Consider the following 25,689-nt stretch of genomic DNA (forward strand, 5'->3'; position numbering starts at 1 on the left):
TAACCTGCTGTAGTAATCTCCTCTACACGGTGGTACGAAAGGAGAGGACGCTAACAGCACTCATATGATGTGGCCGGGTAGGAAGCCGCGGCCCCGCGCGTTCGGGGCTTACGAAGAATGAGACAAAGACATGTTGCCTGCTGGGTGTCCCGTAGTTCTCTGACGTCGCTGACGGACGGCGGCTCTTTTATTAACATATGTCAAGTGACATCATAGATGCATAAACACACATAACAACAAGATAAGACAACCCGATAAACGATAAACTCACCATCAAAGCATACTAAACAGAACACACGTTGCGCCATCTGGTGGCAAAATCACTTATCACAGATCACTACACACTTCCCTCCTTAAAATGTTTAAAAAGAAACGGAGGGAAACAAAGCACAAAACACAATTCGAATTTCACCACAATAAAGACAACGCTCTCCCCTTGTCTGTTAAAAAAATTGTAGCATATGGAACCGGGTATCGGCTCACAGCGGCGTTCCTGGCAATGAGACGGCAGATCGTCTGGTCGACGCTGAGCAGTACCGTAGCTCTTTTCATCCATGTCACCACAGTATGACAAAAACCATAGACAGTTTCTACATCAGATACAAACACAGTCTCCGATTCCCTATAGCCTACCTCGAGTTGCTACAGATTTGGACTGAAGTTTGTTTGCCTTTGTTTTCCTGTTTTGATGTCCATGACACAGGTGTAGTGTATGTTAGTAATTGTTAGTGGTTAGGTGTTGTCAAGAGTTTGTGTTTGTCATGGACATCTTTTTACCTTGGCCAAGGATACCTAAAGCATTTTCATTATTACATGCTATGAAATAGTGCTATGTAAGGATGCAAAACAAAGACTCATTGAAGACATTTGGAGGAATATAAGAAACACATGGAAAGACATCTCCAAAAACAAGCTCTTGGACCTGAAGACTACACTCCACACGGGAACTCCAAACAGTCTCCAAAACAACAACTATGCGTTAAACAATGTCGGTAAATGAATTCTGTTCACTTTCCATATTTGAGTCATCTGAAGAAATGAAAGACATGACATAGTCTTTCAACTTTGCTGGGAGACGTTTCTTTCGTTGTGGTCGTAGGGGAGTACTAGTAGCCAATGGGGTTGCCAAAGTCACTGACGGCTGGGATACGAAAAAAAAATCACGGCTTGAAGGGTCGCACTGCACAACCACTGGGTCACAGGGTACCTCCACCTGCTGGGGAGCCCCACTTGGTTCGCCAGGACTTGGTTCCTCTGGGGAACCAGGCTGCACGGAATCTCCGAGCGCAGCCGGAGGCTCGGTGTCGGGCCACCAGGAACATCCAGGTTGCCCAGGCGTCGGCCCAGACTCGCCAGCCAGTGGAGATTGAGGAGGCCCAGGGTCAAAAGCACCGGGGACGAGCAGTGGCCCCGGATCATGAACTGCATGACTTTCAGGTATACTGTGTGGAATACTATCATTTTGATCTATATATGGTGCGAGGACATTTGGAAGTGGAAGTGAAGGAATACTATTGGAGAGTTCACGAAAATCTTCCTCGTCCGAGTAGATGTCGGAATCTCCCTCACGAGGCCGTGCAGACGCCTTCGTCAATTTACTGGCATTCCAGGTCCTTCCATCATCGAGCCTGTATGTGGCTGATCCCAGCTGGGCTTCAACCCTTTTTGACGGTGTATACCTTGATTGAAGTTTGCCACGATGTGTGGGCTTGAACACGCGCACGGCTTGACCGGCGGAGAACTGTGGCCGTTTGGCAGCCTTCCGGTGATCCCAATATGACTTCATGTTTTGTTGATAACTTTGAAACCTCTCGGGAAGAAGAGCACGTTGTTGTAAAACGAAATCAGGAACCTGCCTTGTAGGCATCCCTTGGAGGTTTAGTTTAGACCGGTGGATCCGGCCATGCAATAAAAGTGAAGGGGCAAACCCCGTCGCAGGATGTACCGTACGGCGGTACGCTTCGAGATGGTCTCGAACAGCGTCTATAAGAGGACGGCCTTGAACTATAGCTGCCTGAAGGCACGTCTTGAGAACACGGTTAAATCTCTCCACCTGACCGTTACATTGTGGATGATACAAGGACGTTTTCAAATGTTTTATGCCATTTTCACGAAGGAAGTCTTGAAATTCTTTGGACATAAACTGTACCCCGTTGTCTGTAACAAGCTCACAGGGAAGTCCTTCATGAGCAAACACATTTCTCAAAAAGGAAATGACAGTTGAAGACGTTACTGCTGCGGCAGACTGCAGTTCAGGCCACTTCGAATGATAATCTATAAGACAATGAAAAACCGTTGACTCTGTGGCGCCCTGTCGATAGGGCCGACGATATCGACAGCAAGTTTTTGCCAAGGCTGGTCGGGGAACTTTATGGGCTGCAACGGAGCGGGTGCGGCCTTTACAGGTTTATCAGTCGAATGACACACCGTACAATTTTCCACTTTTGTTTTGATCTCCTGGTTCATGCGGGGCCACCAATAGTGTTCACGTATGAGGCTTGTTGTTCGTGATATTCCTTGGTGTGTCTCGTGTGCAAGATCGATGATGTTGTCACGGAATGTTGATGGCGGCACGAGCCTTTCTCCACGATACAAGATACCTTCATACAGTGAAAGTTGCTCACGCACTTGAAAGAACGGTCGCAAGTCGGTGTGGATGTCATTACCCTCCGGCCAGGACGTGGTAGTGTACCGGATTACAGATGGAAGGATAGTGTCATTAGCCGTAGCCTGTTGAAATGCGAGTTTGGACATGGGGAATGTGATAAGAGAAACGACCTCCTCGGTAAATTCCATACCATTCTCCGTGTCGTTAACGGGTAGCCGTGAAAAAGCATCGGCAACCAGGTTCGCAGATCCCTTCTGATATTCAATAGTGAAATTATAATTAAGCAGTCTGGCTGTCCACCGGGTGATCCTCAAAGGGCGGATCCCAGACCCCTTGTTAGAAAGCAGGGCGACTAGAGCTTGGTGGTCTGGTCGTATCACAAAGGACCGACCCCACAGATACACATGCCACCTCTCACAGGCCCACAAACAGGCCAGCGCCTCCTTTTCACCTGTTGAATACCTCCGCTCGGCATCAGTCAACGAGCGCGAAGCGAAAGCGACAGGACGCAGTTGACTTCCGTACCGTTGTTGTAACACAGCCCCAAGACCATAGTTAGATGCATCCGTAGCCAAAACGGTAGGAAGTGTTGGATCAAACATCGACAAAATGGGAGCACTTTTATGGAAGCCTTTACATTTTGGAAACTGGCCTCGGCTTCCGGGGACCAGTGAAAGCGAACTCCTTTACGGAGAAGACGACGCATGGGCTCTACGACAGTTGAGCAATGAGGGATAAATTTACTGTAATATTCAACAAGTCCCAGAAATGCTTTCAGCTTTGCTGGTTCGGTAGGGGTTTCAACATTCAGGACTGCATCTACCTTAGCGGAAAGGGGTCCTAGTCCTTCCGCGGAAAGATGGTGTCCCAGAAACGAAAGTTCTGTAACTCGAAAAACACCTTTACGATTTAGCTTCATCCCGGCTCGGGAGATACAAGAGAGGACCTGACGCAGATTCTCGTCGTGTTCTGCCTGCGTAGCACCGTAGACTATTATATCATCAAGGTAAAACTGGACTCCTTTGCAATCCTTCAGGATTTTTGACATGATGTTTTGAAACGCTGCAGGTGCCGAAGCCAACCCGAAACAAACGCGCTTGAATCTGAACAGTCCCTCATGCGTGATAAAAGCAGTGAGATCACGACTCACCGGGTCGAGACGAACTTGGTGGTAAGCGGACGCCAGGTCCAGCTTGGAGAAGCAACTGGCACCACGCAAGGAACCCAGTAGTTCATCGATGTGGGGTAGCGGGAAAGAATCGATGACTACCGCTTGATTTGGCGCACGGAGGTCAACACACATCCGGATACGTCCGTCAGTCCGCCGAACGACGACGATAGGTGAAACCCACTCGGAGGCATCCACTCTCTCGATCACACCTTCTCTCTCCAGTCTGAAAATCTCTTCCGAGACAGCATCCCTCAGGGTCACCGGAAGACGGCGCAGCTTGGACTGTACCGGTGGCACGTTGCAACGCTGCTTGATAGTATGGGTGGAATTCTTGACCAAACCCAAACCTGGACTAAAGAGATGTTCAAATTCTTCGAAGCCTTTGGGCAACTTGGACTGATCTGGAAGGAAAGGACTTGAAACTTGAGATGCATTTGTATTTTCATGGTGTAGCAGTTGTGCTGTGATTTCATGGCTTGTATTCTCAGGACTGTTGTTTTCAGGAAGATGTGGTTGATGGAGCCCATGGCTCTCAGGATGGCGTCGCGGAATCGCGGCTGTCGACGAATCGTGGTCAAAGTCCGCGGGAACTTTCGGAGTGGTCTCTTCCGAGACCGATGACGATGTAGACACGTTGGCACCCGAAGGTACAAAAGAAGATGACCGGGACCTTGCATCTCTGGATCCGGCCGCTTGGCGGTTTTGGCAGGACGTGATGGTGAACGGCCGTCGCTGCAGGGGGACCGCCGACTTCACATACTGCCGTGGAACTCCTCCTCCCTGAGCTGCATCAACATGCGAACAAACATAATCATTTTCATCTCCTGATAATCTCATGCGCAACGCTCGGACGGCGTCGACGCCAAGTAGCGATCGTCCAGTCCGGGTGACAAAAAACTCCAACGGTGCATAACGATCCTTAAAAACAACTTGAGCGGTGAAGCATCCAAGCACAGGGATAGTGTCTTGCATGTAGTGAACAAGAGTTTTCGAGGGCGGACATAGTGGAATGTCGGAACTCCGTTGTACTTCATTAAACTCTCGTTCATTCAGAATGGACACAAAAGAGCCAGTGTTGACAAGGAGACGAAGAGGGGTTGTATTTACCTTGATGTCGGCCATGAAGGCATCCCGACGATAAACACCTATTGCTGCTTGCTCGGCCGACTCAACGGGGACGCTCGGCAGCATCTCCGGCACCAGGGATGGCCCAACAATGTTCACAGGATCGTTACCTCCTGACGGCACATTCCGTGAAAACGGTCGGGCAGCGAAGTAACGGCCGGAGCCCTGGCCACGGCTCGGGAACGACGTTCGCCGCGGGTCACTGACGAAGGCCGCCGACGGTGGGCGGCGACTCCGACCAACCACCGCAAAGTGGCCCGTCTTTCCACACAAAAAAACATGCCACACCAGACGCTGGACACTCGTTGCGGTTGTGGCCGCGTCGACCACAGAAGTTGCAGGGAACACCGACTCCTTCATCTCCGTGCCTTGAAGGAGGAGGGTAGCGCAGACGCTGGGGTGGGTGGTGTTGTAAAGTCCGGGGCACGTGACTGGAAGTGACGCCGGACCGGCCATCTTGCCACCGACTTCGGGAAGGAGCCGGCTATGGACCTCCATCTTGGACGTCCGGCGTTCCAATGGGCACGTGCGCAAAGACGCGCTCAACGGCTGCCGGCGCCGCACCGCTAGCACTGGGAGCTCGCAGGTGGAAGCTTTCTGTGGTGCGTGCAAGTTGCTCGTACTGCAGCGCGAGCTGAACGACACGGGTTAAAGTGGGCACCCCCGTCCCCACACACTCTCGAAGGATGCGGTCTTGGACCCGCTTAGAGTCCAACCCCTCCAAAAAGACCTCAGCCAGCCTCTCTTCCAAAGCGTCTCCATAAGAACAAAAAGACCCTTGGCGTCGCAGAGCGGTCAAGTACTCCGAGACGGTTTCTCCCGGGCGTTGGACGCGAGCGCGAAGCTTTTGGCGTTCCAGCGCGATACACCCAGAAAACTCAAAGTGCTTCGCGATAGCACTCAAAAAGACTTCAAAAACATCGTCTTCCTCGGAAGCGGGAGTCTCATCGAGCTGAAAAGCGTCAACAATTCTCTGGCCCTCAGCCCCAAGCATGGAAAACAAGATCGCCTTTTTTCGACTAGGCGCAACACTGTCCAAGCCGGACGCCTCAAGGAACATCAAGAAAGCATGTTTCCACGCGGGCCATGCACGCTCGGGCTTGCCCGGAACTGGCAAGAAGTCGGGCGGTGATGGAACCGGCGCGAGCACTGACGTGCCGGCAGCTACAGGAGGCTGTGTTCCATTATCCATTATATATATGTTGTAGAAGGTTGTAGGAAACGATGCAAAAACAGTGCAAACTCACATCTTACGTTGTCACGAGACGCATGCTGAAGGGAAGCAGCTGTCAGGGCCCATTCTGACTAGCCATGAAACGTGTTCCAAGTGAAACGAAATGGATCGAAGAAGAAAAAAAAAATCGCGTCGGCTCTCACGGCCAGTGCACCGAGACGCGGAGAGAACTACGGTTAACGACCTCGTCGCCAAAATTTGTAGTAATCTCCTCTACACGGTGGTACGAAAGGAGAGGACGCTAACAGCACTCACATGATGTGGCCGGGTAGGAAGCCGCGGCCCCGCGCGTTCGGGGCTTACGAAGAATGAGACAAAGACATGTTGCCTGCTGGGTGTCCCGTAGTTCTCTGACGTCGCTGACGGACGGCGGCTCTTTTATTAACATATGTCAAGTGACATCATAGATGCATAAACACACATAACAACAAGATAAGACAACCCGATTAACTCACCATCAAAGCATACTAAACAGAACACACGTTGCGCCATCTGGTGGCAAAATCACTTATCACAGATCACTACACCTGCATAACCAAGAGTGTCGTTAGGTGCATGTCTACAAGCGTGCCGGCTCCAAATCCCACGAAACCGAAGTGCTGCGCGCTTAAGTAGGCTCGGTTGGTGTCACGTGGCCGTCGATGCTTGAAGCAGACTGGTGGACCGTTGTCGGCGAGGGCTTTATCAAAACGATGGTTGAAGTTGGTGATGACTGGCAGTCCGCTTTTGTTGTATGTCGGTACGTGTCATCCGACTGCGGTTGTCGAAAATGGTTCTGGCGATAGCGGGAACACTGCCCGCTTGCCAGCCACGCCGAGCAAGAACGCCGATCCGATAAGGTGAAGAACCTGCATAACCGACAGTGTCGTTAGGTGCATGTCTGCAAGCGTGCCGACTCCAAATCCCGCGAAGCCGAAGTGCTGCGCGCTTAAGTAGGCTCGGTTGATGTCACGTGGCCGCCGATGCTTGAAGCAGACTGGTGGACCGTTGTCGGCGAGGGCTTTATCAAAACGATGGTTAAAGTCGGTGACGACTGGCAGTCCGCTCTTGTTGTTTGTCGGCACGTGTCATCCGACTGCGGTTGTCGAAAATGGTTCTGGCGATAGCGGGAACACTGCCCGCTCGCCAGCCACGCCGAGCAAGAACGCCGATCCGATAAGGTTAAGAACCTGCATAACCAACAGTGTCGTTAGGTGCATGCCTGCAAGCCTGCCGGCTCCAAATATCGGCATTCTCACTCGGGCATGCTCACGCTTAGCCGCCGTGGATCCCACATCATCACATTTTGGCCCCCTTAGAGCAGAGGTGGATCCCACGGGGGTTTTACATCGGCAGCCCTATTTGCCGATGTCCACACTTTGCCCCCCTCAAGCCTTTATCTGCGATAACTCTGCCCCCGCATAGCCAAAGTGGGATTAACAGCGGTATTGTAGGGCAGCCGCAACTGAGCATACTCTCGCGCAGCCGAGATGAGACCCTGGAGGGTATTGCTTAGGCCTCGTGTGCTTTTGTATGGAGCAAACTGTGACGCCCTCATCTTGGGTTGCACAGGACACCTGATAAGGCCTTGCGCTACTTCTGGCATCTTCGCTGAGTTTTGTTTTTATTTCTGTGTAGCGCTGAACAAAGAAAAAACACGTTTCGACGTCCGACATCGGCTAGGTTCAATGCCGCAAGGCAATCGAAAGTTTCAGACACTTGCCAGTACCTGCAAAGTTCGCGTCTCTTATCTCTCGTTAGTGACGTAAATACACCTGTCGTCCTGACTTTTTTTCCCCTTTTTTTTCGAAGTGCGATACGGTCGTTTCTAGGTTGACGCTCTTTTTGCCCTAGCTTAGACCTCTGCTTCGATGGTGTTAGGAAGTTTTGGTTCCTTTGAGGTTTCTTCTTTATCCCGTCCCACAGCTGAGCAGGCACGCTTCTACATTTGTGACAGTTTGAAACACTAAAGCTTGTACTACCTAAAACAAGTTCTCATAAATCACTTCTCGCATTGGCTCCTAGGCAACGCAAGGGCCTGTGTGCAGCCCAAGCTGGGTATGCCCACGCTGCGCCGACGTGGGACCAACGTGGGTTTCGTAGTGGCTGCCCGAGCCCCTATTGCCCACGTGGGCCCCACGTGCGCCCCACCTCTTGTGGTACCTGGGTAGTTTCCTTTGGGAGGCCAGAAGACGCTCATTGCCTGAGCGAACAAAAGGTAGCCTATCGGCGCCTCGCGTAGATTGTATGCTGCACACCGGAGTTCAAGAAACTCAAATTCAGCCTTTTCTCTTGATCTGCCAGCGATCCCTAGCTCCGAAGGCATATTAAAACTCCAGTTTAGCGGCTGTTTCGAACTACACAAATCGCAGTTTGAGAGCACTAAGTATAAGATTAAAGGCACGGAAAAGCTTTGTAACGAGATCTCATACCCACAGAAAATTGCTTATCCGTCCTCTGATTGATTGTTCGTGCATACATGATGGCAAAACATGTCAGAAAAATTGGTTCCTTTAATGTTGCGCGAGAGGTCAAGGTCAAATTTTCACGTTAGTATCTGGTCACTAACCAGTAACGGGCGAAGCAGTGCCCGATGTCGCTTGACTTATCTGTTTGCGCCGGGATCGAAGGAATGACCGTGGAGTTGGGGTCAGATTAAGCTTTTCGGTCGCCAAGTTCAATGCCGTTCAAGGTTCTGAACAGGAAAGGCTTGCGTCGGGTGGTATCTGAATTCCTGCGACAGAGGGTCGGTTGGTGTACGCACATGAGGACAAGGAAGCGGGAATAAGCATCACAGCTGTGATTGAGTCCACTTTGTTCGTCATCCTCTTTTTGTTCCTCTGCGCGAGGATTTGAAGATGAAGTTCACCAGCTGACCTGCACGTTCTTTGTTACTTCTATCAGGTCACATAATGTTAGGGTATTGCGTAAAACCAAGACTTCGCGAAACGTGACGGCGTTGAGTGATGTCAGGTCATACGTCCACGTCAAGCGACGTAAGATCACGTGACGTTACCGCGTCTCGTGACCACGTCGCTTGACGCGAAGACATTTGACATTATGGTATCACGTGAAAGACCGACCTGACAACATAATGTTACGTGACGTTTACTGCCAATAAACAAATTTCATCGATCGCTCCGTGAAGTGCTGCAGCCCGCGAATTATGATTTTGAATGTAAGTGTTGCTCAACATTTTACTTTAATCAATTGGCGAATTGTATTTCCAAGGTGCTTTCGGAATAACCCTGCTGGGAAAGGAAATATAACTTTAGTGACCAGAGATGTCATCTCGAAACTACGAATAAAAGAATCTTGCTAAAAACAAAAAAAAAAGGTTATTTCTTTCATTTTGAGCACGAGTATAGCAGGAGGAATGACAGTTTCCAGCATGAATTTAACCGATGACTGCGCCAGACGAAGGGAATCCAGTTGACAGCCAGTTTACAGTTGCAGAAATGGTGACAATAGAGGCCACTTCCACCAGCTTTCCTGCTCACTCGCAGTATTTTCAGTACCAGTTTTCATAGAGAGCAATCCCGCACATTTGCACGAAGCAAGTGAGATCATAAATGCAGGCAAATAAAACTGTACACAGCCGTAAACATTTTTTCTTAGAGTTTTATTAACTCAGGATTTCTTGTGGTTCTAAACACATGTCCTAGAACTTAGAGAAGGTAGATGCCTTCAGGATCTCCTATGGTTCTACACACGTGTTGTAAAACGTATAGAAGGTAGACGCCTTCAGGACGGCTTATGGTTCTAAAGACACGTTGTAGAACTGAAAGAACCTCGTTACACAATTTTTACGGGCATCCTCCGTAGCACACGTGGCATTTTTGTCACTGTGACTTCCAAGTTGCATAAATTTCGAAATAAGCGAGTCCACGAAGTGCGAGACCTTCACAAAGAGCGAAGGTCTCTCCGGGTTAAAGCAGTTATTTGGCACATCAGAAGTCACACCAATAAGAGTCCACCGACCGTTATCTTCGTACATCAAAGGTCCTCCGCTGTCTCCCTGAAAATAAAGCATACGAAATTATTAGACTCAATTTGATTTCTTATACTAAACAGAAAGATTCGAAAATATGTGTTTATGAAACATAACACGTTTCTCAGCGTGATTTACTAGCAGTAAAATACTGCTAATGTTACAGCGTTTGGCAGGTTTCCAGGTAATAGCGCATGCCCGTAATGACTCCAACGTGCAGCTGTATGAGACTAAAATACCCAAAACGAACAAAACAGCCGACATCAAGGTGTTGCTTGTAAATTGAAAGCATCTATTTGAGAAATTTTCTTGTTTACCACAAAGTTCGAACAAGGTTATATCTCTCAATTTTTCAATTGTAGAGCAGTACATATCCGTCGTTATCCACGTAAACTTTCAATATATTGACCAGCCTTGATATTCGTAGACCGAGCACTGCAACTCAACCTTCATGATATTGATGCACACTGAGCTGCATAAATGTTGGGTCTCCAAATATTTCCTCTGATAGCAATAAAACATAAACAAGAGGAAGTAAGATTTTTTTTCAGGTAAGCATGTTTCTGGTATTTCTAATTGGGAGCTGTTCTACATAGTTCAAGAAAAAGAGCTCGTAGTTTTATTCGTATATTAGTCGTGCAGAACAGTGTAGAATCTAACTAAACGTACAAGAATGTTACCATCTAGATCGATAGCAATGCGCACTTTTGGACATAACAAGAAATTATGATACTTCGTTTTAGGACAAGTGCGAGCGAAAAAAAGCTACGACTAATCCTTGATGCTAACTCTTCCCTTAGAGCGTGCTTTCAGTGAATAACTACAAGTTTCTCTTAGTGACACAATGAAAGTGAGCGCTGATTATTGTAGTCACAAAGCAATAGTAAGTTAAAATGTTGAGCATTTCACAAAAACATATTTCCCAAATGAAGCGCAGCCGAACTCACAAAGAATTCTACAGATGCAGAAGTATGATTATCGCGGTGTAATCTTGAACTATTTCTTTTAATCTTTCCTTCTCAGAACTGGTTGATGTTGTCAAAAGTAACGCGCGAAGCCCACCTATGGGCGAAGTTTGTTGAAAAGAGTTCATCAAATAGAACGGAGCACAGCATAATCACTTGAACATGGGACCGGTTACCCTCAAAACCTTAGCAGATATTTGGGTTGTGGTTTCTGTCCAATCGCTGCTGTGACACGACTTGATAAAGAATTTAATTGTCGGGAGCATGTGCCTTGTGGATCTGTAAACTCACAGCAATATCGGAGAGGGTCTATGATAAGTATAGGAGCCGTGTTTATCTTTCTGCTGCTCAGGAAAACAAAGAAAGCGGGCCAGGAGATTGACTATGGCTGCAACATCACTACAGCCATACGACACACCGCACGACCATGTAGACAAGAGGCTGATAACCCGCAACGCCTACCAGACATCGCGGGATATAGCCCATAAAAGCAATCAGTGAACTGGGCACTGGGAACCAGCGCAGTCCGGCGGTGTGACTGAGCGGAACGTAACATTTTCTTTCTGCTCCTCAGGTGGGTGCTTTTCTTTTTCCTTTTCTCGCACCGCACACTTCGCTGGACTGCGCTCTCCCGTACTGAGCCACTTCTCACATCGAAGAAAATGGTTGCTCAGCATGTACGAAAGAAGTGACGGATGATAGTCAAGTGTTAAAATGCACAAAATGCAACAGCCTGCATCAAAATGGGAAGTGCTCGGGAGTCACATAAAAAGCCGAAAAAGCGGTAAATCCACTGACTTGGCTCTGTGGAACCTGTAAACTGAGCACTGTTAAGTAGTGGAATCACTGACCTGCAGTGCAGACCACAGGACCCGGGCACTTACCATCCGCAAGCATGCCACGGCGCGAGACTGCTTCTTCATAAACTACCATCGAGAGACTCGCGCCATCCTGAACAACTGGCTGCACCCAAATTGCTGTCGCTACCACCTCCCTCTCTACCAATCAACCGGAGCGAAGGCGGCGCAAGCCGTGACGTACATCAACGGACCGTATATAAAAAGGGGAGCGCGGGACCAGGCGCGGCGCGCGACCAGAGGAACACTCGGTCTGGTTGAGCCCAGAGCTACCATTCATCTTCTCATCTTTTTAATTATATCATCTAAAACCCTACCCTGGCTTGACGTTCCTGCGTTCTCGTCCCTCCCTCCGGAACCTAACAACTGGTGGCTGCGGTGGGATCTTCTCGGCGGCACTTTTCCGGCCAGATATAGGACTTCGAGCTCCTGCTGGGGATATCGAGGCTGAGCAGCAACCCAGAGGCTGCTAGCGCGGCTTGCCACGCGACTGGTCCTGGCGTGTTCAGCCGAAGAGTCAGTTCCACGGACACAAGCGTCACAGGCAGTGGAGGTGCTTGGCCCAGGCTGGACTCTAGATCGCCGTGGAGATCAAGGTGGGCTGGGGCGGAGGCGGTAGATCGGTCAGCGGGGTGAGCGGAGGATTGATTATTTTGGGCGTCAACGTCTCTTTGTGTGCGAATTAATGTTAGTTTTAAAATCCTACTACCACTCAGGTTTCATGAGCATTCACAGCGCTATGTCCGACGGGCTTATCTAGGTTATTGTGGCGCCCTGGACTTTTGCGAGTCCTTTGTAAGAGAAGCTCAGGATTGTTGTAAAGGAGGGTACCTTGATTCAGCAGCCTGATTATTGCGGAACTTATTTCTTTTCCTATACGATTCCTTTGAGCAAAGTTTGCGCTCAATATTGTAAAAGGTTTCTGGGAAAAGAAAGTGGTCGTGTTATATGGTAAACGGATTAACCAGAAAAGTCAAATTTTTTCAAGCACGAATTCCGTGTAGTTAGAAATCGTGTAGTAACTTTGAGTCCGGTAAATTATCCTCACACTGTCATGGATCTGCTGAAACTAAGAAAGGAAGAGCTATTGGAGTTGAGCAGAGCACTAGAAATTGATATTCCCAAAGCAGTCAGAAAAGCTGATCTAATCACGGAGATAGCGAAAACGACCCCTAACCATGAAATCCAGGATGTCTGGAATAGCATTGTGGAGAAAAAAGAGAAGGAAGCGGCTCGAGAGGCTGCCAAGCAAGAACAACGAAGACAAAACGAACGGCAGGCGGCTCGTGAGGCCGCCGAGCAGGAAAGGCAGGCTGATCTTAAACGAGAGGAACTGGCTCTCAGAAGGCTAGAACTAGAGCGCGGAGCGGCTGGCTTTAACGTTACTGGCTATGGTGAAGGAAGGGAATCCTTTAAGATGAGCAAATATATGCAACCATTTAAGGTAGAAGATGACATTGGGCTATATTTAGTTAATTTTGAGAGAACGTGCGAGAGAATGTCGTTTCATCGCAACACGTGGCCGCAGAGACTATTGACATTACTTCCAGGGGAGGCGGCGGAAGTAATGGCTCGCCTCAGTACCAGTGAAGCTGCTAATTATGATGTGGTTAAGATTTGTTTGCTCCGCAAGTACCGGTTGTCTGCCGAGGCGTTTCGTTTAAAATTTAGAAATGCCACAAAGAAGCCCGGAGAGGCTTTCACGGAGTTTGAGTACTCTTTAAGAGCGAATTTAGAAGAATGGCTAAAAAGCGAAGGGGTGTTCGGGGATCACGATAAGGTGATTGAGCAGTTCTGTCTAGAGCAGTTTCTGCGAAGTATTCCACCATTCGTTCGGAACTGGTTATTGGACCGCGAGAAACTGACCTCGGTTAGGAAAGCGGCAGAGTTAGCGGAAGAGTTTGTGACGCGCGACGCGCTGAGAACTCAGTCGCGAGCACAGATTTGCAACTGGTCGAAAAGACAACGAAGTTCCAAATTATGGATATCGTAAATCCGCCTTTGAAAAAGATCGACAAGGCGACCAAAGTTCAACCTCAAGAAAAGAGAAGGATGTACGTGGTGACGGAGATAACGTAAAAGATAAAGAAAAGAGAGCCTTCGAAAAACGCAAGGAAATAATTTGTTTCAATTGCCAAAAACCAGGTCACATTGCATCAATGTGCAGAAAAGAGAAGGTTGCATTCTCATACGTCGTTGACACAGACGAAAACCTGGAGTTGCTCAGACCTTACTTGTACGATCTAAAGGTGAATGGCAGGGAATGTAAGGTACTGAGGGACAGTGCTGCTACCATGGACGTAGTGCACCCGTCATTCGTGAACCAGGGAGATTACACCGGTGAGTGCGCTTGGATAAAGCAAGTCGTCGAAGAGCAAAATGTATGTCTGCCTATGGCCAAGGTTAAAATTCAAGGGGCGTTTGGCGAGCTGACCACAGAGGCAGCTGTCTCACGAAATCTGCCAGAACAATATCCGTACCTGTTCTCCAACAAATCAGCGAAACTTCTAGCGGATCAAGTTATAGTATTTGGTGAAGGTGTCGTTCAAGCTCTGACAAGAGCGCAAGCTCGTAAGCTTTCGCGTCACTTAACTTACGGTAAAACAGACAGGGAAGACACAACGGCAATGCCTAGCGTTTGTAGTAATGGCTCGAATAAATAAATCAATAGAACTGAGCCGGTAGAGACTAATGGCGACGAAGTGAGCGAAATAGAAGGTGATCGAGTCTCCCCGCAAAGAGACGGACAAGTTTTATTAGAAGCTAATCGAAAAGAGGGAGTCTTAACGTCCAAGGCTGATAGTCTGGAAGTTCTATTGACCATAAACCGCGCAGAGCTAATTCGAGAGCAGGAAACAGACGACTCGCTGAGCCATTGCCGGGACGCTGTTTCCCTGGAAATCGCTCGAAAGAAGATAGCCTTCTTAAAAAAAGAATGGGATTTTGTATCGACGGTACAGTGATCGTGGCGGGGTCACATTGGAACAAGTCGTACTGCCTCATAAGTTCCGTGCAGACTTATTGGCTCTATGTCATGGCAACACTTGGACAGGACATTTAGGTATCACTAAGACAAAAAAAGGCTTCTCCAGGACTACTACTGGCCAAATTGTTTTAAAGATGCTGAAAACTTTGTAAGATCTTGTGATATTTGCCAAAGAGTCGGCAAGCCAAATGAGAGGTGAAAGGCTCATTTGAAACTGGTTTCGATAATCACAGAACCATTTCGAAGGCTTGTCGTCGATATTGTGGGGCCATTACCCCCCACAAAAAGAGGGTTTAAATATGTTCTAACAATGCTTTGCCCAGCAACAAAGTTTCCAGAGGCTGTTCCACTGAGGGAGGTTTCCTCAGCGGCAGTTGTGGATGCTTTGCTGTCCGTTTTTGCTCGGGTAGGATTTCCAAAGGAGCTTCAGACAGATCAAGGTAGTGTGTTCGTGAGCGCGTTAACGACGACCTTTCTAGAAAAGCTAGGCATTAAGGTCATTCACAGCTCAGTGTACCACCCACAGACAAACAGTGTAGAGAAGTGGCATTCTGTGTTCAAGCGAATGCTACGCGCTGCTTGTCTCGAGCATGCTGAAGACTGGGATAGCTGTTTGCCTGGAACAATGTTCGCTTTAAGAACAGTGCCACATGAAGCGACAGGGTTCAGTCCCGCGGAACTAGTTTACGGGAGAACGTTGAGATCGCCATTAAGAATGATCAAAGAAGTATGGGAGGGTTCAGAGCAGGACATCATAGTAGTTGAGTACGTGTTCCGCCTTTTTAATAAGCTACATCAGATGCAGGACATCGCGGCAGAAAACATGAAGACAGCGCAAATATCTGCTAAGAAATATTATGACTGCCACACCAGGCATCGGGAATTCCTGGTTGGACAGAAGGTGATGGTCCTAAAAACATCTAGGAAAAACAAGTTAGAAGTTCACTGGGAAGGACCTGCAACAGTTAAGCAGAAACTGTTGGACACAAATTATGTAATTTCAAGACAAGGAAAGAAAACTAATATCTATCTTTGCAATTTGCTGAAACCCTATATCATGAGGGAGAGTACGGTCAACTTCTCTCTTGGGGAAGTGGAGGAAATACACTTACAAGAAATTCCGAAGCTTGAAGTGCCCTCTCAAGCACTTACTACAGAGGAAGTAATTCGGGTCTCTGTAAAACTGTCAGAACTAGACGGGAGCCAAGTTGCAGATCTAAGAAACGTCTTAGGAGAATTTCAGGATTTATTTATAAACCGGCCGGGACACACTACACTCGTCACTCATGATATAGAACTAACATCGGATGTGCCGGTTCGTTCAAGGCCATACAGAGTGTCACCGCGTCAGAAAGAGATCCTCAGATCTGAGATCCAGACAATGCTAGATTTGGGAGTCATTGAGCCCTGCGAAAGTGATTATATGCCACCTATGATCTTAGTAGAGGCACCGGGGAAAGATCCCAGACCATGCGTTGATTACCGTTGATTCAACCTCATAACAAGAGATCAAACTTATCCGATCCCAAATATCGAAGACCGAATTGAGCGGGTCAGTTCAGCCAAGTACATTTCGACTATACACTTAGTGAGAGGCTATTGGCAGGTTCCGATGACGGAGCGTGCCAGTAGATATGCGGCATTTATTTCTCCGATCGGGACATTTCGTCCCCTCATGCTGAGTTTCGGACTGAAAAACGCACCGTTTGGTTTTTCAAGGTTAATGGATGTGGTTTTAAGGGGCACGGAAGAGTTTGCTTTGCCTTACTTAGATGATATAGCCATTTTCTCGGAATCTTGGGAAGAACATTTGGTCCACTTGCATACTGTCTTGGAGCGCATTCGCAATGCCGGTCTTACCATTAAGGCAAAAAAATGTCAGTTCGGGATGGCGGAAGTGACCTACTCGGGACACATTGTCGGTCAGGGACTTCGCCGGCCCACAGAAATTAAGATGTTGGCCGTGAAGGAATTTCCTCGACCCAAGACACAGTCGGATATAAGAACGTTCCTGGGGTTAACAGGATACTATCAAAGATTTATCAAAAATTACTCACAAATGGCGAGTCCGCTCACGGATGCACTCCGAAAGACAGAACCAAAAGTGATTGTTTGGACGGATCAAATGGAGCAGTCATTTAGTGGCCTTAAAGAATCACTGACAACTAAACCAGTGTTAAGAGCCCCTGATTACACAAAGCACATCATTGTTCAATGCGACGCCAGCAACCGAGGTATTGGCGTGGTGCTGTGCCAAAAGGATGAGAACGGCAATGAGCACCCAATTTTATACGCCAGCCGAAAACTGACTTGTCGTGAGGAGGCCTACAGTGCCTCCGAGAAGGAATGCGCGTGTTTAGTATGGGCAGCTCAAAAACTTAGTTGTTATTTAGATGGAACTAGATTTGTATTTCAAACAGATCACTGCCCTTTAACTTGGCTTCAGCAGATGTCATCGAAAAGTGGAAGGTTGCTGAGATGGAGTTTAGCTCTACAGCAATACAACTTTACAGTTGAATACAAAAAAGGTCGAGATAATACAAACGCGGATGCGTTGAGTCGTATGTAGACTAACACGCTACCACTTTCTATTTGCTAAATGTGAGTAACGACGTAAACTAATACGGAGCACCGACTACAAAGGAATTGCATAGGGATCAAACAAAATTTGTTTTATTTGGATCTGAACACATACATCACAGCGACTAATTCCTCCATGGGCTTTGCAGATGACTAGAAAGAACAGAGCGCTACCCCAATACACTCTAATTTTGCTTTGTTTACATGAACGCCTTAGCATAGTCCCCATGCAATTTTGCGAAACAGAATAGAGAGACACACAAGGTGACCTTGAGCGTGCGGGGGTCTGTCTTCGCTCGCTCCGCTGTCTCTGTCTCTGTCTGTCTGTTGCGGCCTGCTGCGTCTCGGCGTCGTTCTGGAGGTCTCTCGACCGGCCAGTTGCAAGCTGGCACCGTCCGACAGACCACTTTGCCGGAGCGGAAGTTGTTAAGTAGTGGAACCACTGACCTGCAGTGCAGACCACAGGACCCGGGCACTTACCATCCGCAAGCATGCCACGGCGCGAGACTACTTCTTCATAAACTACCATCGAGAGACTCGCGCCATCCTGAACAACTGGCTGCAGCCAAATTGCTGTCGCTACCACCTCCCTCTCTACCAATCAACCGGAGCGAAGGCGGCGCAAGCCGTGACGTACATCAACGGACTGCATATAAAAAGGGGAGCGCAGGACCAGGCGCGGCGCGCGACCAGAGGAACACTCGGTCTGGTTGAGCCGAGAGCTACCATTCATCTTCTCATCTTTTTAATTATATCATCTAAAACCCTACCCTGGCTTGACGTTCCTGCGTTCTCGTCCCTCCCTCCGGAACCTAACAACACTCAACGTCAAAAACAGCAGGGAGATGACCAGATTGCCCAGGACACTGCCGAAACTTCAGATCACGGACAAGCGGCTATATTGGCGCAAAAAGTGCAGACAAATAAAAAGGTTACTGCGGTGTTGACTACGATTGAAAACATCGAAAAGAAGCTGAATCTGCAGCCTGTGCAACACGCCACTAAGATCGAAAAACTGGATAATCAGGACAAAACCATTGAAGTTATTAAAGATCAGTGAACTTTCTATCTCAACAGCAGGACGATCAGCTAAAAAAGATCGCCTCACTAACAACTGTCATGAACGACCTAAGGAAAAGAACAAAGGAGATCGAGCTGCTTTCATTTGACAATAATGCGCGAATAAAAAACCTAGAGTTGAAAATATGGACCAATATGAACGAGGCAGAAGCATTGCCATTCATGGCATTGTCCCAAACGTACACGAAGACCTACCAGCAATTCTGAAAAATCTAGCAACGAGGCTAGATCTACCTTTCCCAGAACCAGATGAGGTGGAGGACATGCACAGTCTAAGAGCGAGAGAAGATAAGAATGCTTCGACTATTGTTCGATTCAACGACAGATCGGAAAGAGACCGGTAAGTCAGCAAACGCAGATCGCTAAAGGCGAATAATATCTTCATCAATGAGAAGTTGACAAAGCTGCATAAATGGTTGTTCTGGAAAGCAAAGGAATGTGCAAGGAAAAGTGGATACAGCTTTGTTTTCATGAGAAATGGAAAAATACTGGACAGGCAAAGCGAAGGATCGGCAATGATACGTAGCGACAGGGTAGATGACTTGAACAATATTCGATAAAAAGACCACGTGTAGCACACTTAACGACTGGAATAGATATGTAAAAAAAATAGTAGCGAAAGAGGAAAGGAAAAAGAACAGCTCCTACATGTCGTTCCCATTAACATCAGAAGCATTAAAAAGATTGGGATGAACCCAACGTATACCTTACTAGTTCGCTCGAAGATATCGATGTAATAATACTAACTGAAGTAAACATTGGGGCAAAAGAACCGTCACCGTTTCATATATATAGATTCTATTCACTTTCAATACGTCGAGATGGCAAAAAAAAGGAAGAAATATTAGCTTACATAAAAATGATTGGTTTTCGGATCGTGAGGAGGTGTTTATAAATCATGCAGAAGTTCTTGTCTTCACTGTTCATAGGCCTGAAGTGCCATTTACGATAGCTGCATTCTATAGACCACCCAGTGGTAAAAAAAACTTGTTCTACAATGAGCTCATAAATCTCTTGAACGGTTTAATAACAATGACCATGTCATACTAGCAGGCGATTTCATCATCGATGTTATGTGCCCCAGCAAAACAGGAGTAAAAAAATCTTGATATAATGTAAAACTTCGAACTGGAAAATATAATTGACGGTTACACACGTTAAGAATACCTCGGTGATAAAGTGACAAAAGCGTGTATTGAGTATATAATACGGCGTACTTGTACCGAAAATTGTAGCGCGGCATTAATGAAACAAGAAGTAGCAGATCACTACTTTGTCGCTCAAAAATTATACGTGATGCCGAGACTAAAAGCTCGCCGGGAAAACGATTCAAGGTAATTCTAGATAACCAAATATAGAAAGCAATATTAAAATATATAACTGGAGCGCTTTGTTGCACCTAGACAACCAAAACCTTTTCAAAAGAGTGATAGCCATATTTAAAGGAATATATGACAGCTCTATTAAAACAATCAGACTGGAACAGCGGAAGTCGGGAGCTGCCTGGATTAACGACAAAATATTAGAAGTAAGTTATAAAAAAAAAATATTGAAATAGATGTAAGCAAAACTCCAAAGATCGAACAGTAAAGAAAGAGTTCAGGCAGGTACAGAATAGAGTTACGGAGAAGATTAGACTCGCAAAAAAGAGTTTCAATCTGACATAACTCCAGAATTGCAGGAAAAACCTAAGGAAAACGTGGAATATTCTGAATAAAAAAATGGGAAAACCACCTGAAGACAGGATTGAGGAATGTATAAAGAAAAACGTTGGAGTCACCGATTGCAATACTCTCAGTAACAATTTCAATAACAACTTCGCTAAAGTTGTACAAGATTTGCGCGAGGCAGTAAACAATACACAGACAGTGGAAAGCCACTCTTTGAATGTACATTACTCGGCATACCTATACCACAAACGACAAATACAGATCTAGAATATATAATTAACAGTCTACCAATCATAAAACCGGCGGGATATGATCAACTAAGACATCGATACATAAAAGTGAACTATTACAACTTAAATCATGTTTTGCTGGCGGTAATAAAAGGAACATAGAAGACAGGTATTATACCTGATAACATTAAGGTTGCGATAGTCCTACTTGTTTAGAAAAAAAGAGGGTAAAATGAATTAGGCCAACTACAGGCCCGCCGCAGTAATGTCCGTCATCTCGCAAATAAAGGAGAGTTGTTTTAAAAATTATGAGCTACTTTTGTGAGCAATATTCACTAATTAGCAACACCCCACCTCGTAAGGCTTTCAGAAACAATTTTCTACTACGTTTTTAAGTGAAGCCGTGACATATTACGTGAACTAAAAATGGATTCTAGTAATGTAGTACTTCCAACACTTCTTGACCTTAAAAAAGCATTTGACACAATTGACTATTCCATATTACTACATAACAAAGAAAACCTTGGCTTTCAGGGGAACTTGGTAGATTTATTTAAAAATTACTTTTCCAACCTGACGCAACGAGTTAGGCAAGAAAAATGCTTCAGTGACTCTCTGCACACAGCTTGCGGCGGGGCTCAGGGATCTCTATTGAACCCTATGCTTTTTAGCATCTACATGAACGGTCTTGCCTAACTGCCTCTAAAATCTAACCTCTATGAATACGCTGACGATACAGCATTAGTCCTGGCAAATAAACAATTATGGCAATGCAGTCAAAAGCATGCAAACTGGCCTCATTAATATAATGAACTAGTTTTCTGAAAAATCGATATTTGACAACAATGACAAAAGCAGAACCAATGTGCTTTCGAACGCACCAAAGCCGTATTAACCTTACAAAACTCCTCTTTTTACATACAACTCAATGCACTCGGTGCAGCTGTACGCCACTTTCATGTACCACAAACACAAAATATCTGGGCACGTATTTTTCCGAGTATCTGTCGTTGAATTCCCATGAAGATCATCTAATAAATCACTTACGAACAATATCACCCTACTTTTACAGATTGCGGAACCCCGCGGACATTTGGCTGAGACGATTAATTTAGCAAATGTTAGCAAAGTGAAAACTAAGATATGGAATTATAATCTATGGACCCTGACTTCGAAACGCAAAGAATAACTAATTTAATAAAAAGGATGGTGCGGAACATCGCCTATGAAGCCAAACTTGAAAATATAGTGCTTGAAGATCACCTGTCGGAACCTGACCCATTGACAGTAAATCAACTGCGCAAATTTGTCATTTTCACGAATCATTACTTCATATCCGAGTTCAAAATGACCACCATCAAAGAAAGGCAACTGAGAAACGCGGAAAAGCTTCAGATACGAAAAATATAGACTAACTATGGAACTAGGCTCCGCATATTTTATGTGCATGCATATGTCAACCAAGTTCCTTAAATATTTCACACTCTCCACTCCTTAATATCTGTAAAAAAAGGAAACTAGGAAATGGTGTATACAGAAAACTGAAGGTTAACTAGTCGTTCTCCCGAGCTCTTTTTTTTTATTTTCTTCTGCATACCTTGGCCGAGTACAAGATTAACAATGAAGCGAAATCTGCATGCGTTCTCCAATTCCCTGACTACATAGAGTATTGCAGTTACTTGTAGATTTGCACCAGATACCTTGATAAAACGCGCTGGTTTATTAGTTGCCATTGTTTATTTTCCCTTGGGACACCTTATCCTCGCTTTTGTGGTCTGTTGGAATCACGACTGTTCTTTTGTTTGTGAATATTTGGCACATTGGTCACACTGCAATTTCCCTGGCAGTGTGTACGTTATATCTAAATTGTAACGAATATTTTTTTTCTCTTTATCTTTATTTTTTTTGTACTTCAGAACTGAATAGATGTTTGAAGAAAGTGTTTCTAGAATTGTGATAACGGAGTACCCACGTAAAAACATAGTTTGAATGGACTACCCATTCTTACGCGCAAGCAGGCAAGTGCTTTTGTGAAGCGGTTATTTTTTTTTTGTACCTTGATGCGGATCTGTGAATAAGCTATTATTATTATTATTACCTAAATCTGGCGCGCAGCTCTGGTTTCGAAGCTGACTGACAGCGCCACTAACGACAGCTTTCGCGTTGCATCGTATAGTGAACCGCTACCCACCCAGACCTCATCTAATGCTCCCGCGGCGTCCATGTACCGTCTGCACCCTCCCGCGGTCTTCTTCTTCGATTTCGCTCTGGCATACCCGCGTCCAGCGTTGCTCTGCATGTATTCGCATGCCATTCAACCCGCACCAGTTCTCAAAGCTCGGGCTCAATCGTGTGTTGAACAATATTCCGCCATGTTTTCCGTTTATCTGCGTCGGAATGTGCGTCTACAGGGCGTTTGTTTGTTCCGCAGTCCGAATATCACGACTGGACGATATTCGTCAGTGCAGGTAATTAATAATATCTCTAGTAAAAATTATTTATCCCTTCAATAATAGTCTGATCGCTCTCGCTCGCCGGCGGATTGAATATACGTGATCGTGGTGATCGTGCCGGGTTTCACGCGCATATGAAGGAGATATATCCCTTCGATCTCCATATCTCATTAAGAAAGGTGGCGCCGAATATTGCTCTGAACGTATCCTTTCTTTGAGTAGAAAATATTGATGTGCAATCAAGGTGCTACATCATGTAGAGAACGTAGTTTAGTCACACAAGCAAATTGAAGATACCTCAGATTAATATACATATCATTCAAAACTTCTAGACAAATCAAGATGCTTGAGACAAACTTAGTCTTTCACCAGATGAACACAGCGGCATTTATCTTCAAAGTCCTGGAATGCATGGGATGCACTATTTAAGATACACTCGTCTAAATTTGATAAGAAAACGTTAAAGCCTTTCGGGAGAGAAGGATATTCAATGTTGACTCATTTCCTCCCTAAAGTTAAAGAAAAAATGAATTGGTGCATAGGTCTCGTGACACATATTTCCTTGCTTTATTTAGCGGGTAAAAAATTTTCCCGTTAAATTTAGCTGGAAGCTAAATTACTGTAAAGAACGCCTGACAGGTCATGTGATGTAATTTTCTTCTGTAAATTTTGCATTACCTTTAAATCGGTTTTTAAATCACTGCCCCTATTTTCTCGCCATATTTAAGGAAGAAACTAAATTGTTGCTCAGGTAACGTGATTCTGCTTGTCCTGCTCAATTTATCGCAGGAACCGATTTTGTAACGTGAGAGGACAGCCAACGTCGATTTCCTCGATAAACAGCGGCGAAATGATGACACGGACGGACGGACGATCGGCTGGACAAACATTTAGGACTAAAGGGTTACACTAAAATGAACTGCATGCTTTATGAACTTAGATGCAAGAAGAAATAAGATTTATTATATGATATTTGAGTGTTGTAGGAAGCACAATTCAAGGAATTTCTTTACTCACAAAACATGTTCCTCCATTTGTGCAAATGATGTAGCCAGGAACTTCGCTTTTCATTTGGGCACAGCATTGATCCTGATCCATGAGATTTAATTTTCGTTCCATCAGTGTGTTGGGGCGTCGAAATGTGAGCCAATTTGTTTGTTCCGTTTGTGATTCGACGCTAGTTCCTTCACTTGATGTTTTGTTTATGGGTTTCTGAGTCTCAAGGTCGTCTATTTCTTGTTCGACTTCATGATCATCTTCATATTCATATGGATTGTAATACTCTGGGAGTAAATGAAATATTTATTTGAAATAATAATAAAAACCATACGAATGTTTGTACATTCCCGGGTTTTATTGGTCATGCCAGCATGCGCGAAACACCAACCACCGTCTGATCAACGTACAACCTATATGTAACAAAATGCATTAGAAAAGTTTTTTTTAATTACAAGTTTAATATATAAAATGTGAAATCATTCCAAAATGCGGAGTTGTATTTTATAATGATTCGCGTCTGTAGTAAATATTAAAATCAGGCCATTTACCGTATATTAGTCCCCAGCCAGCAGCATAAAATGTACTTGTTGCAGGGGGATCGACACAGTTTTTCGGAAGGCAGATTGGCTGAATATAGTCAGTATAGTTGACTTTTGTTTTTAATTTTACAACAGCAATGTCTTTCTGTGAAAGTAATATAGAAAAACGCATGATGCACTACATTTAAAGGTGTTAGGACCGTTGCTATTTACGTACCATGAAGAGGAAACAGTTGTCTTGTATAGGGGTGCAGATGCTTTCAACTTCAACACAGACCACATGGCTTTCAGGATCCTCATTGTATTCTTGATCTAATTTTGGAGATACTTCCGCATTTCTGGTTTTCTTTTCGCGTATATTAGAATCTTGCGGAGTGTAGCATTGAGCAACATTGGTTTTGAGTGTGGTTCCCAGACGAACTGAAAACTCATGAGCGTCTTGATTTCTTTAATTATGAGGAAAAATCAGAGGCAGTTACTGTTACCGAACTCAGTAAGTTTTATATTTAAAAATAATATACAAATTTAATTAATACAGTTGAGATACAACCTGCGTCCTACCCCGTTGACAGGCACAATATCGTTTAGTGGCCTCAAGTTCGATATTCATATTGGAGTTTAAAAGCCACATTTCTCACCCCGTGTAATCTAAATGCCTGACACACGATAATTGCTCTATTGGAAAGTCCAGTTTGAAAATCTAACTGGTCAGACTGGTATTTGGACTGGTGTAACTGGTATTTGGACTGGTCATACTGCTCTAAGAGGAAATCAAACTGGTGACACTGGTAGCAAGAGTGGTCTAACTGGCAACGATATTGATCTAACTGGTCACCAGATCGGCCTGACTGGTCACCATATTGGCCTAACTGGTCACCAGATTGGACACACTGGTCACCAGATTGGCCGAACTGGTCAGCGGATTGGCCGAACTGGTCACCAGACGCCGAACTGGTCACCGGACTGGCCGAACTGGTCGGACTGGTAACCAGAATGACCAAACTTGTTCCCGATTTGACCCCTCTTTCTTCCTTTATCTTTTGGCTTTCTCACTTTGATTTATTCGCTCTCAAATATTTACGGCATGATCAGCGTTTACTTTTTACTGAGAAATTCATCCCCTGGGCCGTTTAAAATACTCTCAGAGGTATGACATTGCTGGAAAAATGTTCACATGCTGGGAATATTGTTTATTGCTTAGGCGGTCACCGAGAAATTCCGT

At 45.7% G+C, this 25,689-nt stretch overlaps 2 protein-coding genes across 2 annotated transcripts in view; both read right to left on the bottom strand.

Moving 5' to 3' along the window:
* Nucleotides 1–4,474: 4,474 nt before the first annotated feature.
* Nucleotides 4,475–6,096, bottom strand: LOC115328050. The gene is made up of 2 exons (XM_029989130.2): nt 4,887–6,096; nt 4,475–4,564 (listed from the first exon to the last, which is right to left on the bottom strand). The coding sequence occupies exon 1, from the start codon at nt 6,094–6,096 to the stop codon at nt 5,389–5,391; it is 708 nt and encodes a 235-aa protein (XP_029844990.2). The 3' UTR covers nt 4,475–4,564; nt 4,887–5,388.
* Nucleotides 6,097–9,720: 3,624 nt separating this feature from the next.
* The window catches only part of LOC115328055 (enteropeptidase-like), a 35,442-nt gene continuing 19,473 nt past the window's right edge, over nt 9,721–25,689 (bottom strand). Inside the window, exons 3-6 of the mRNA XM_029989133.2 lie at nt 24,685–24,913; nt 24,477–24,612; nt 23,947–24,212; nt 9,721–10,135 (exon numbers count right to left, since the gene is read on the bottom strand). Coding sequence (XP_029844993.2) covers nt 9,872–10,135; nt 23,947–24,212; nt 24,477–24,612; nt 24,685–24,913 — 895 coding nt within the window. The 3' untranslated portion in view covers nt 9,721–9,871. The remainder of the gene's footprint in view (nt 10,136–23,946; nt 24,213–24,476; nt 24,613–24,684; nt 24,914–25,689) is intronic.

The sequence above is a fragment of the Ixodes scapularis genome, unplaced genomic scaffold (genome assembly GCF_016920785.2).
Source record: "Ixodes scapularis isolate PalLabHiFi unplaced genomic scaffold, ASM1692078v2 PGA_scaffold1__304_contigs__length_218370807, whole genome shotgun sequence".
NCBI classification, from domain to species: Eukaryota; Metazoa; Arthropoda; class Arachnida; order Ixodida; family Ixodidae; genus Ixodes; species Ixodes scapularis.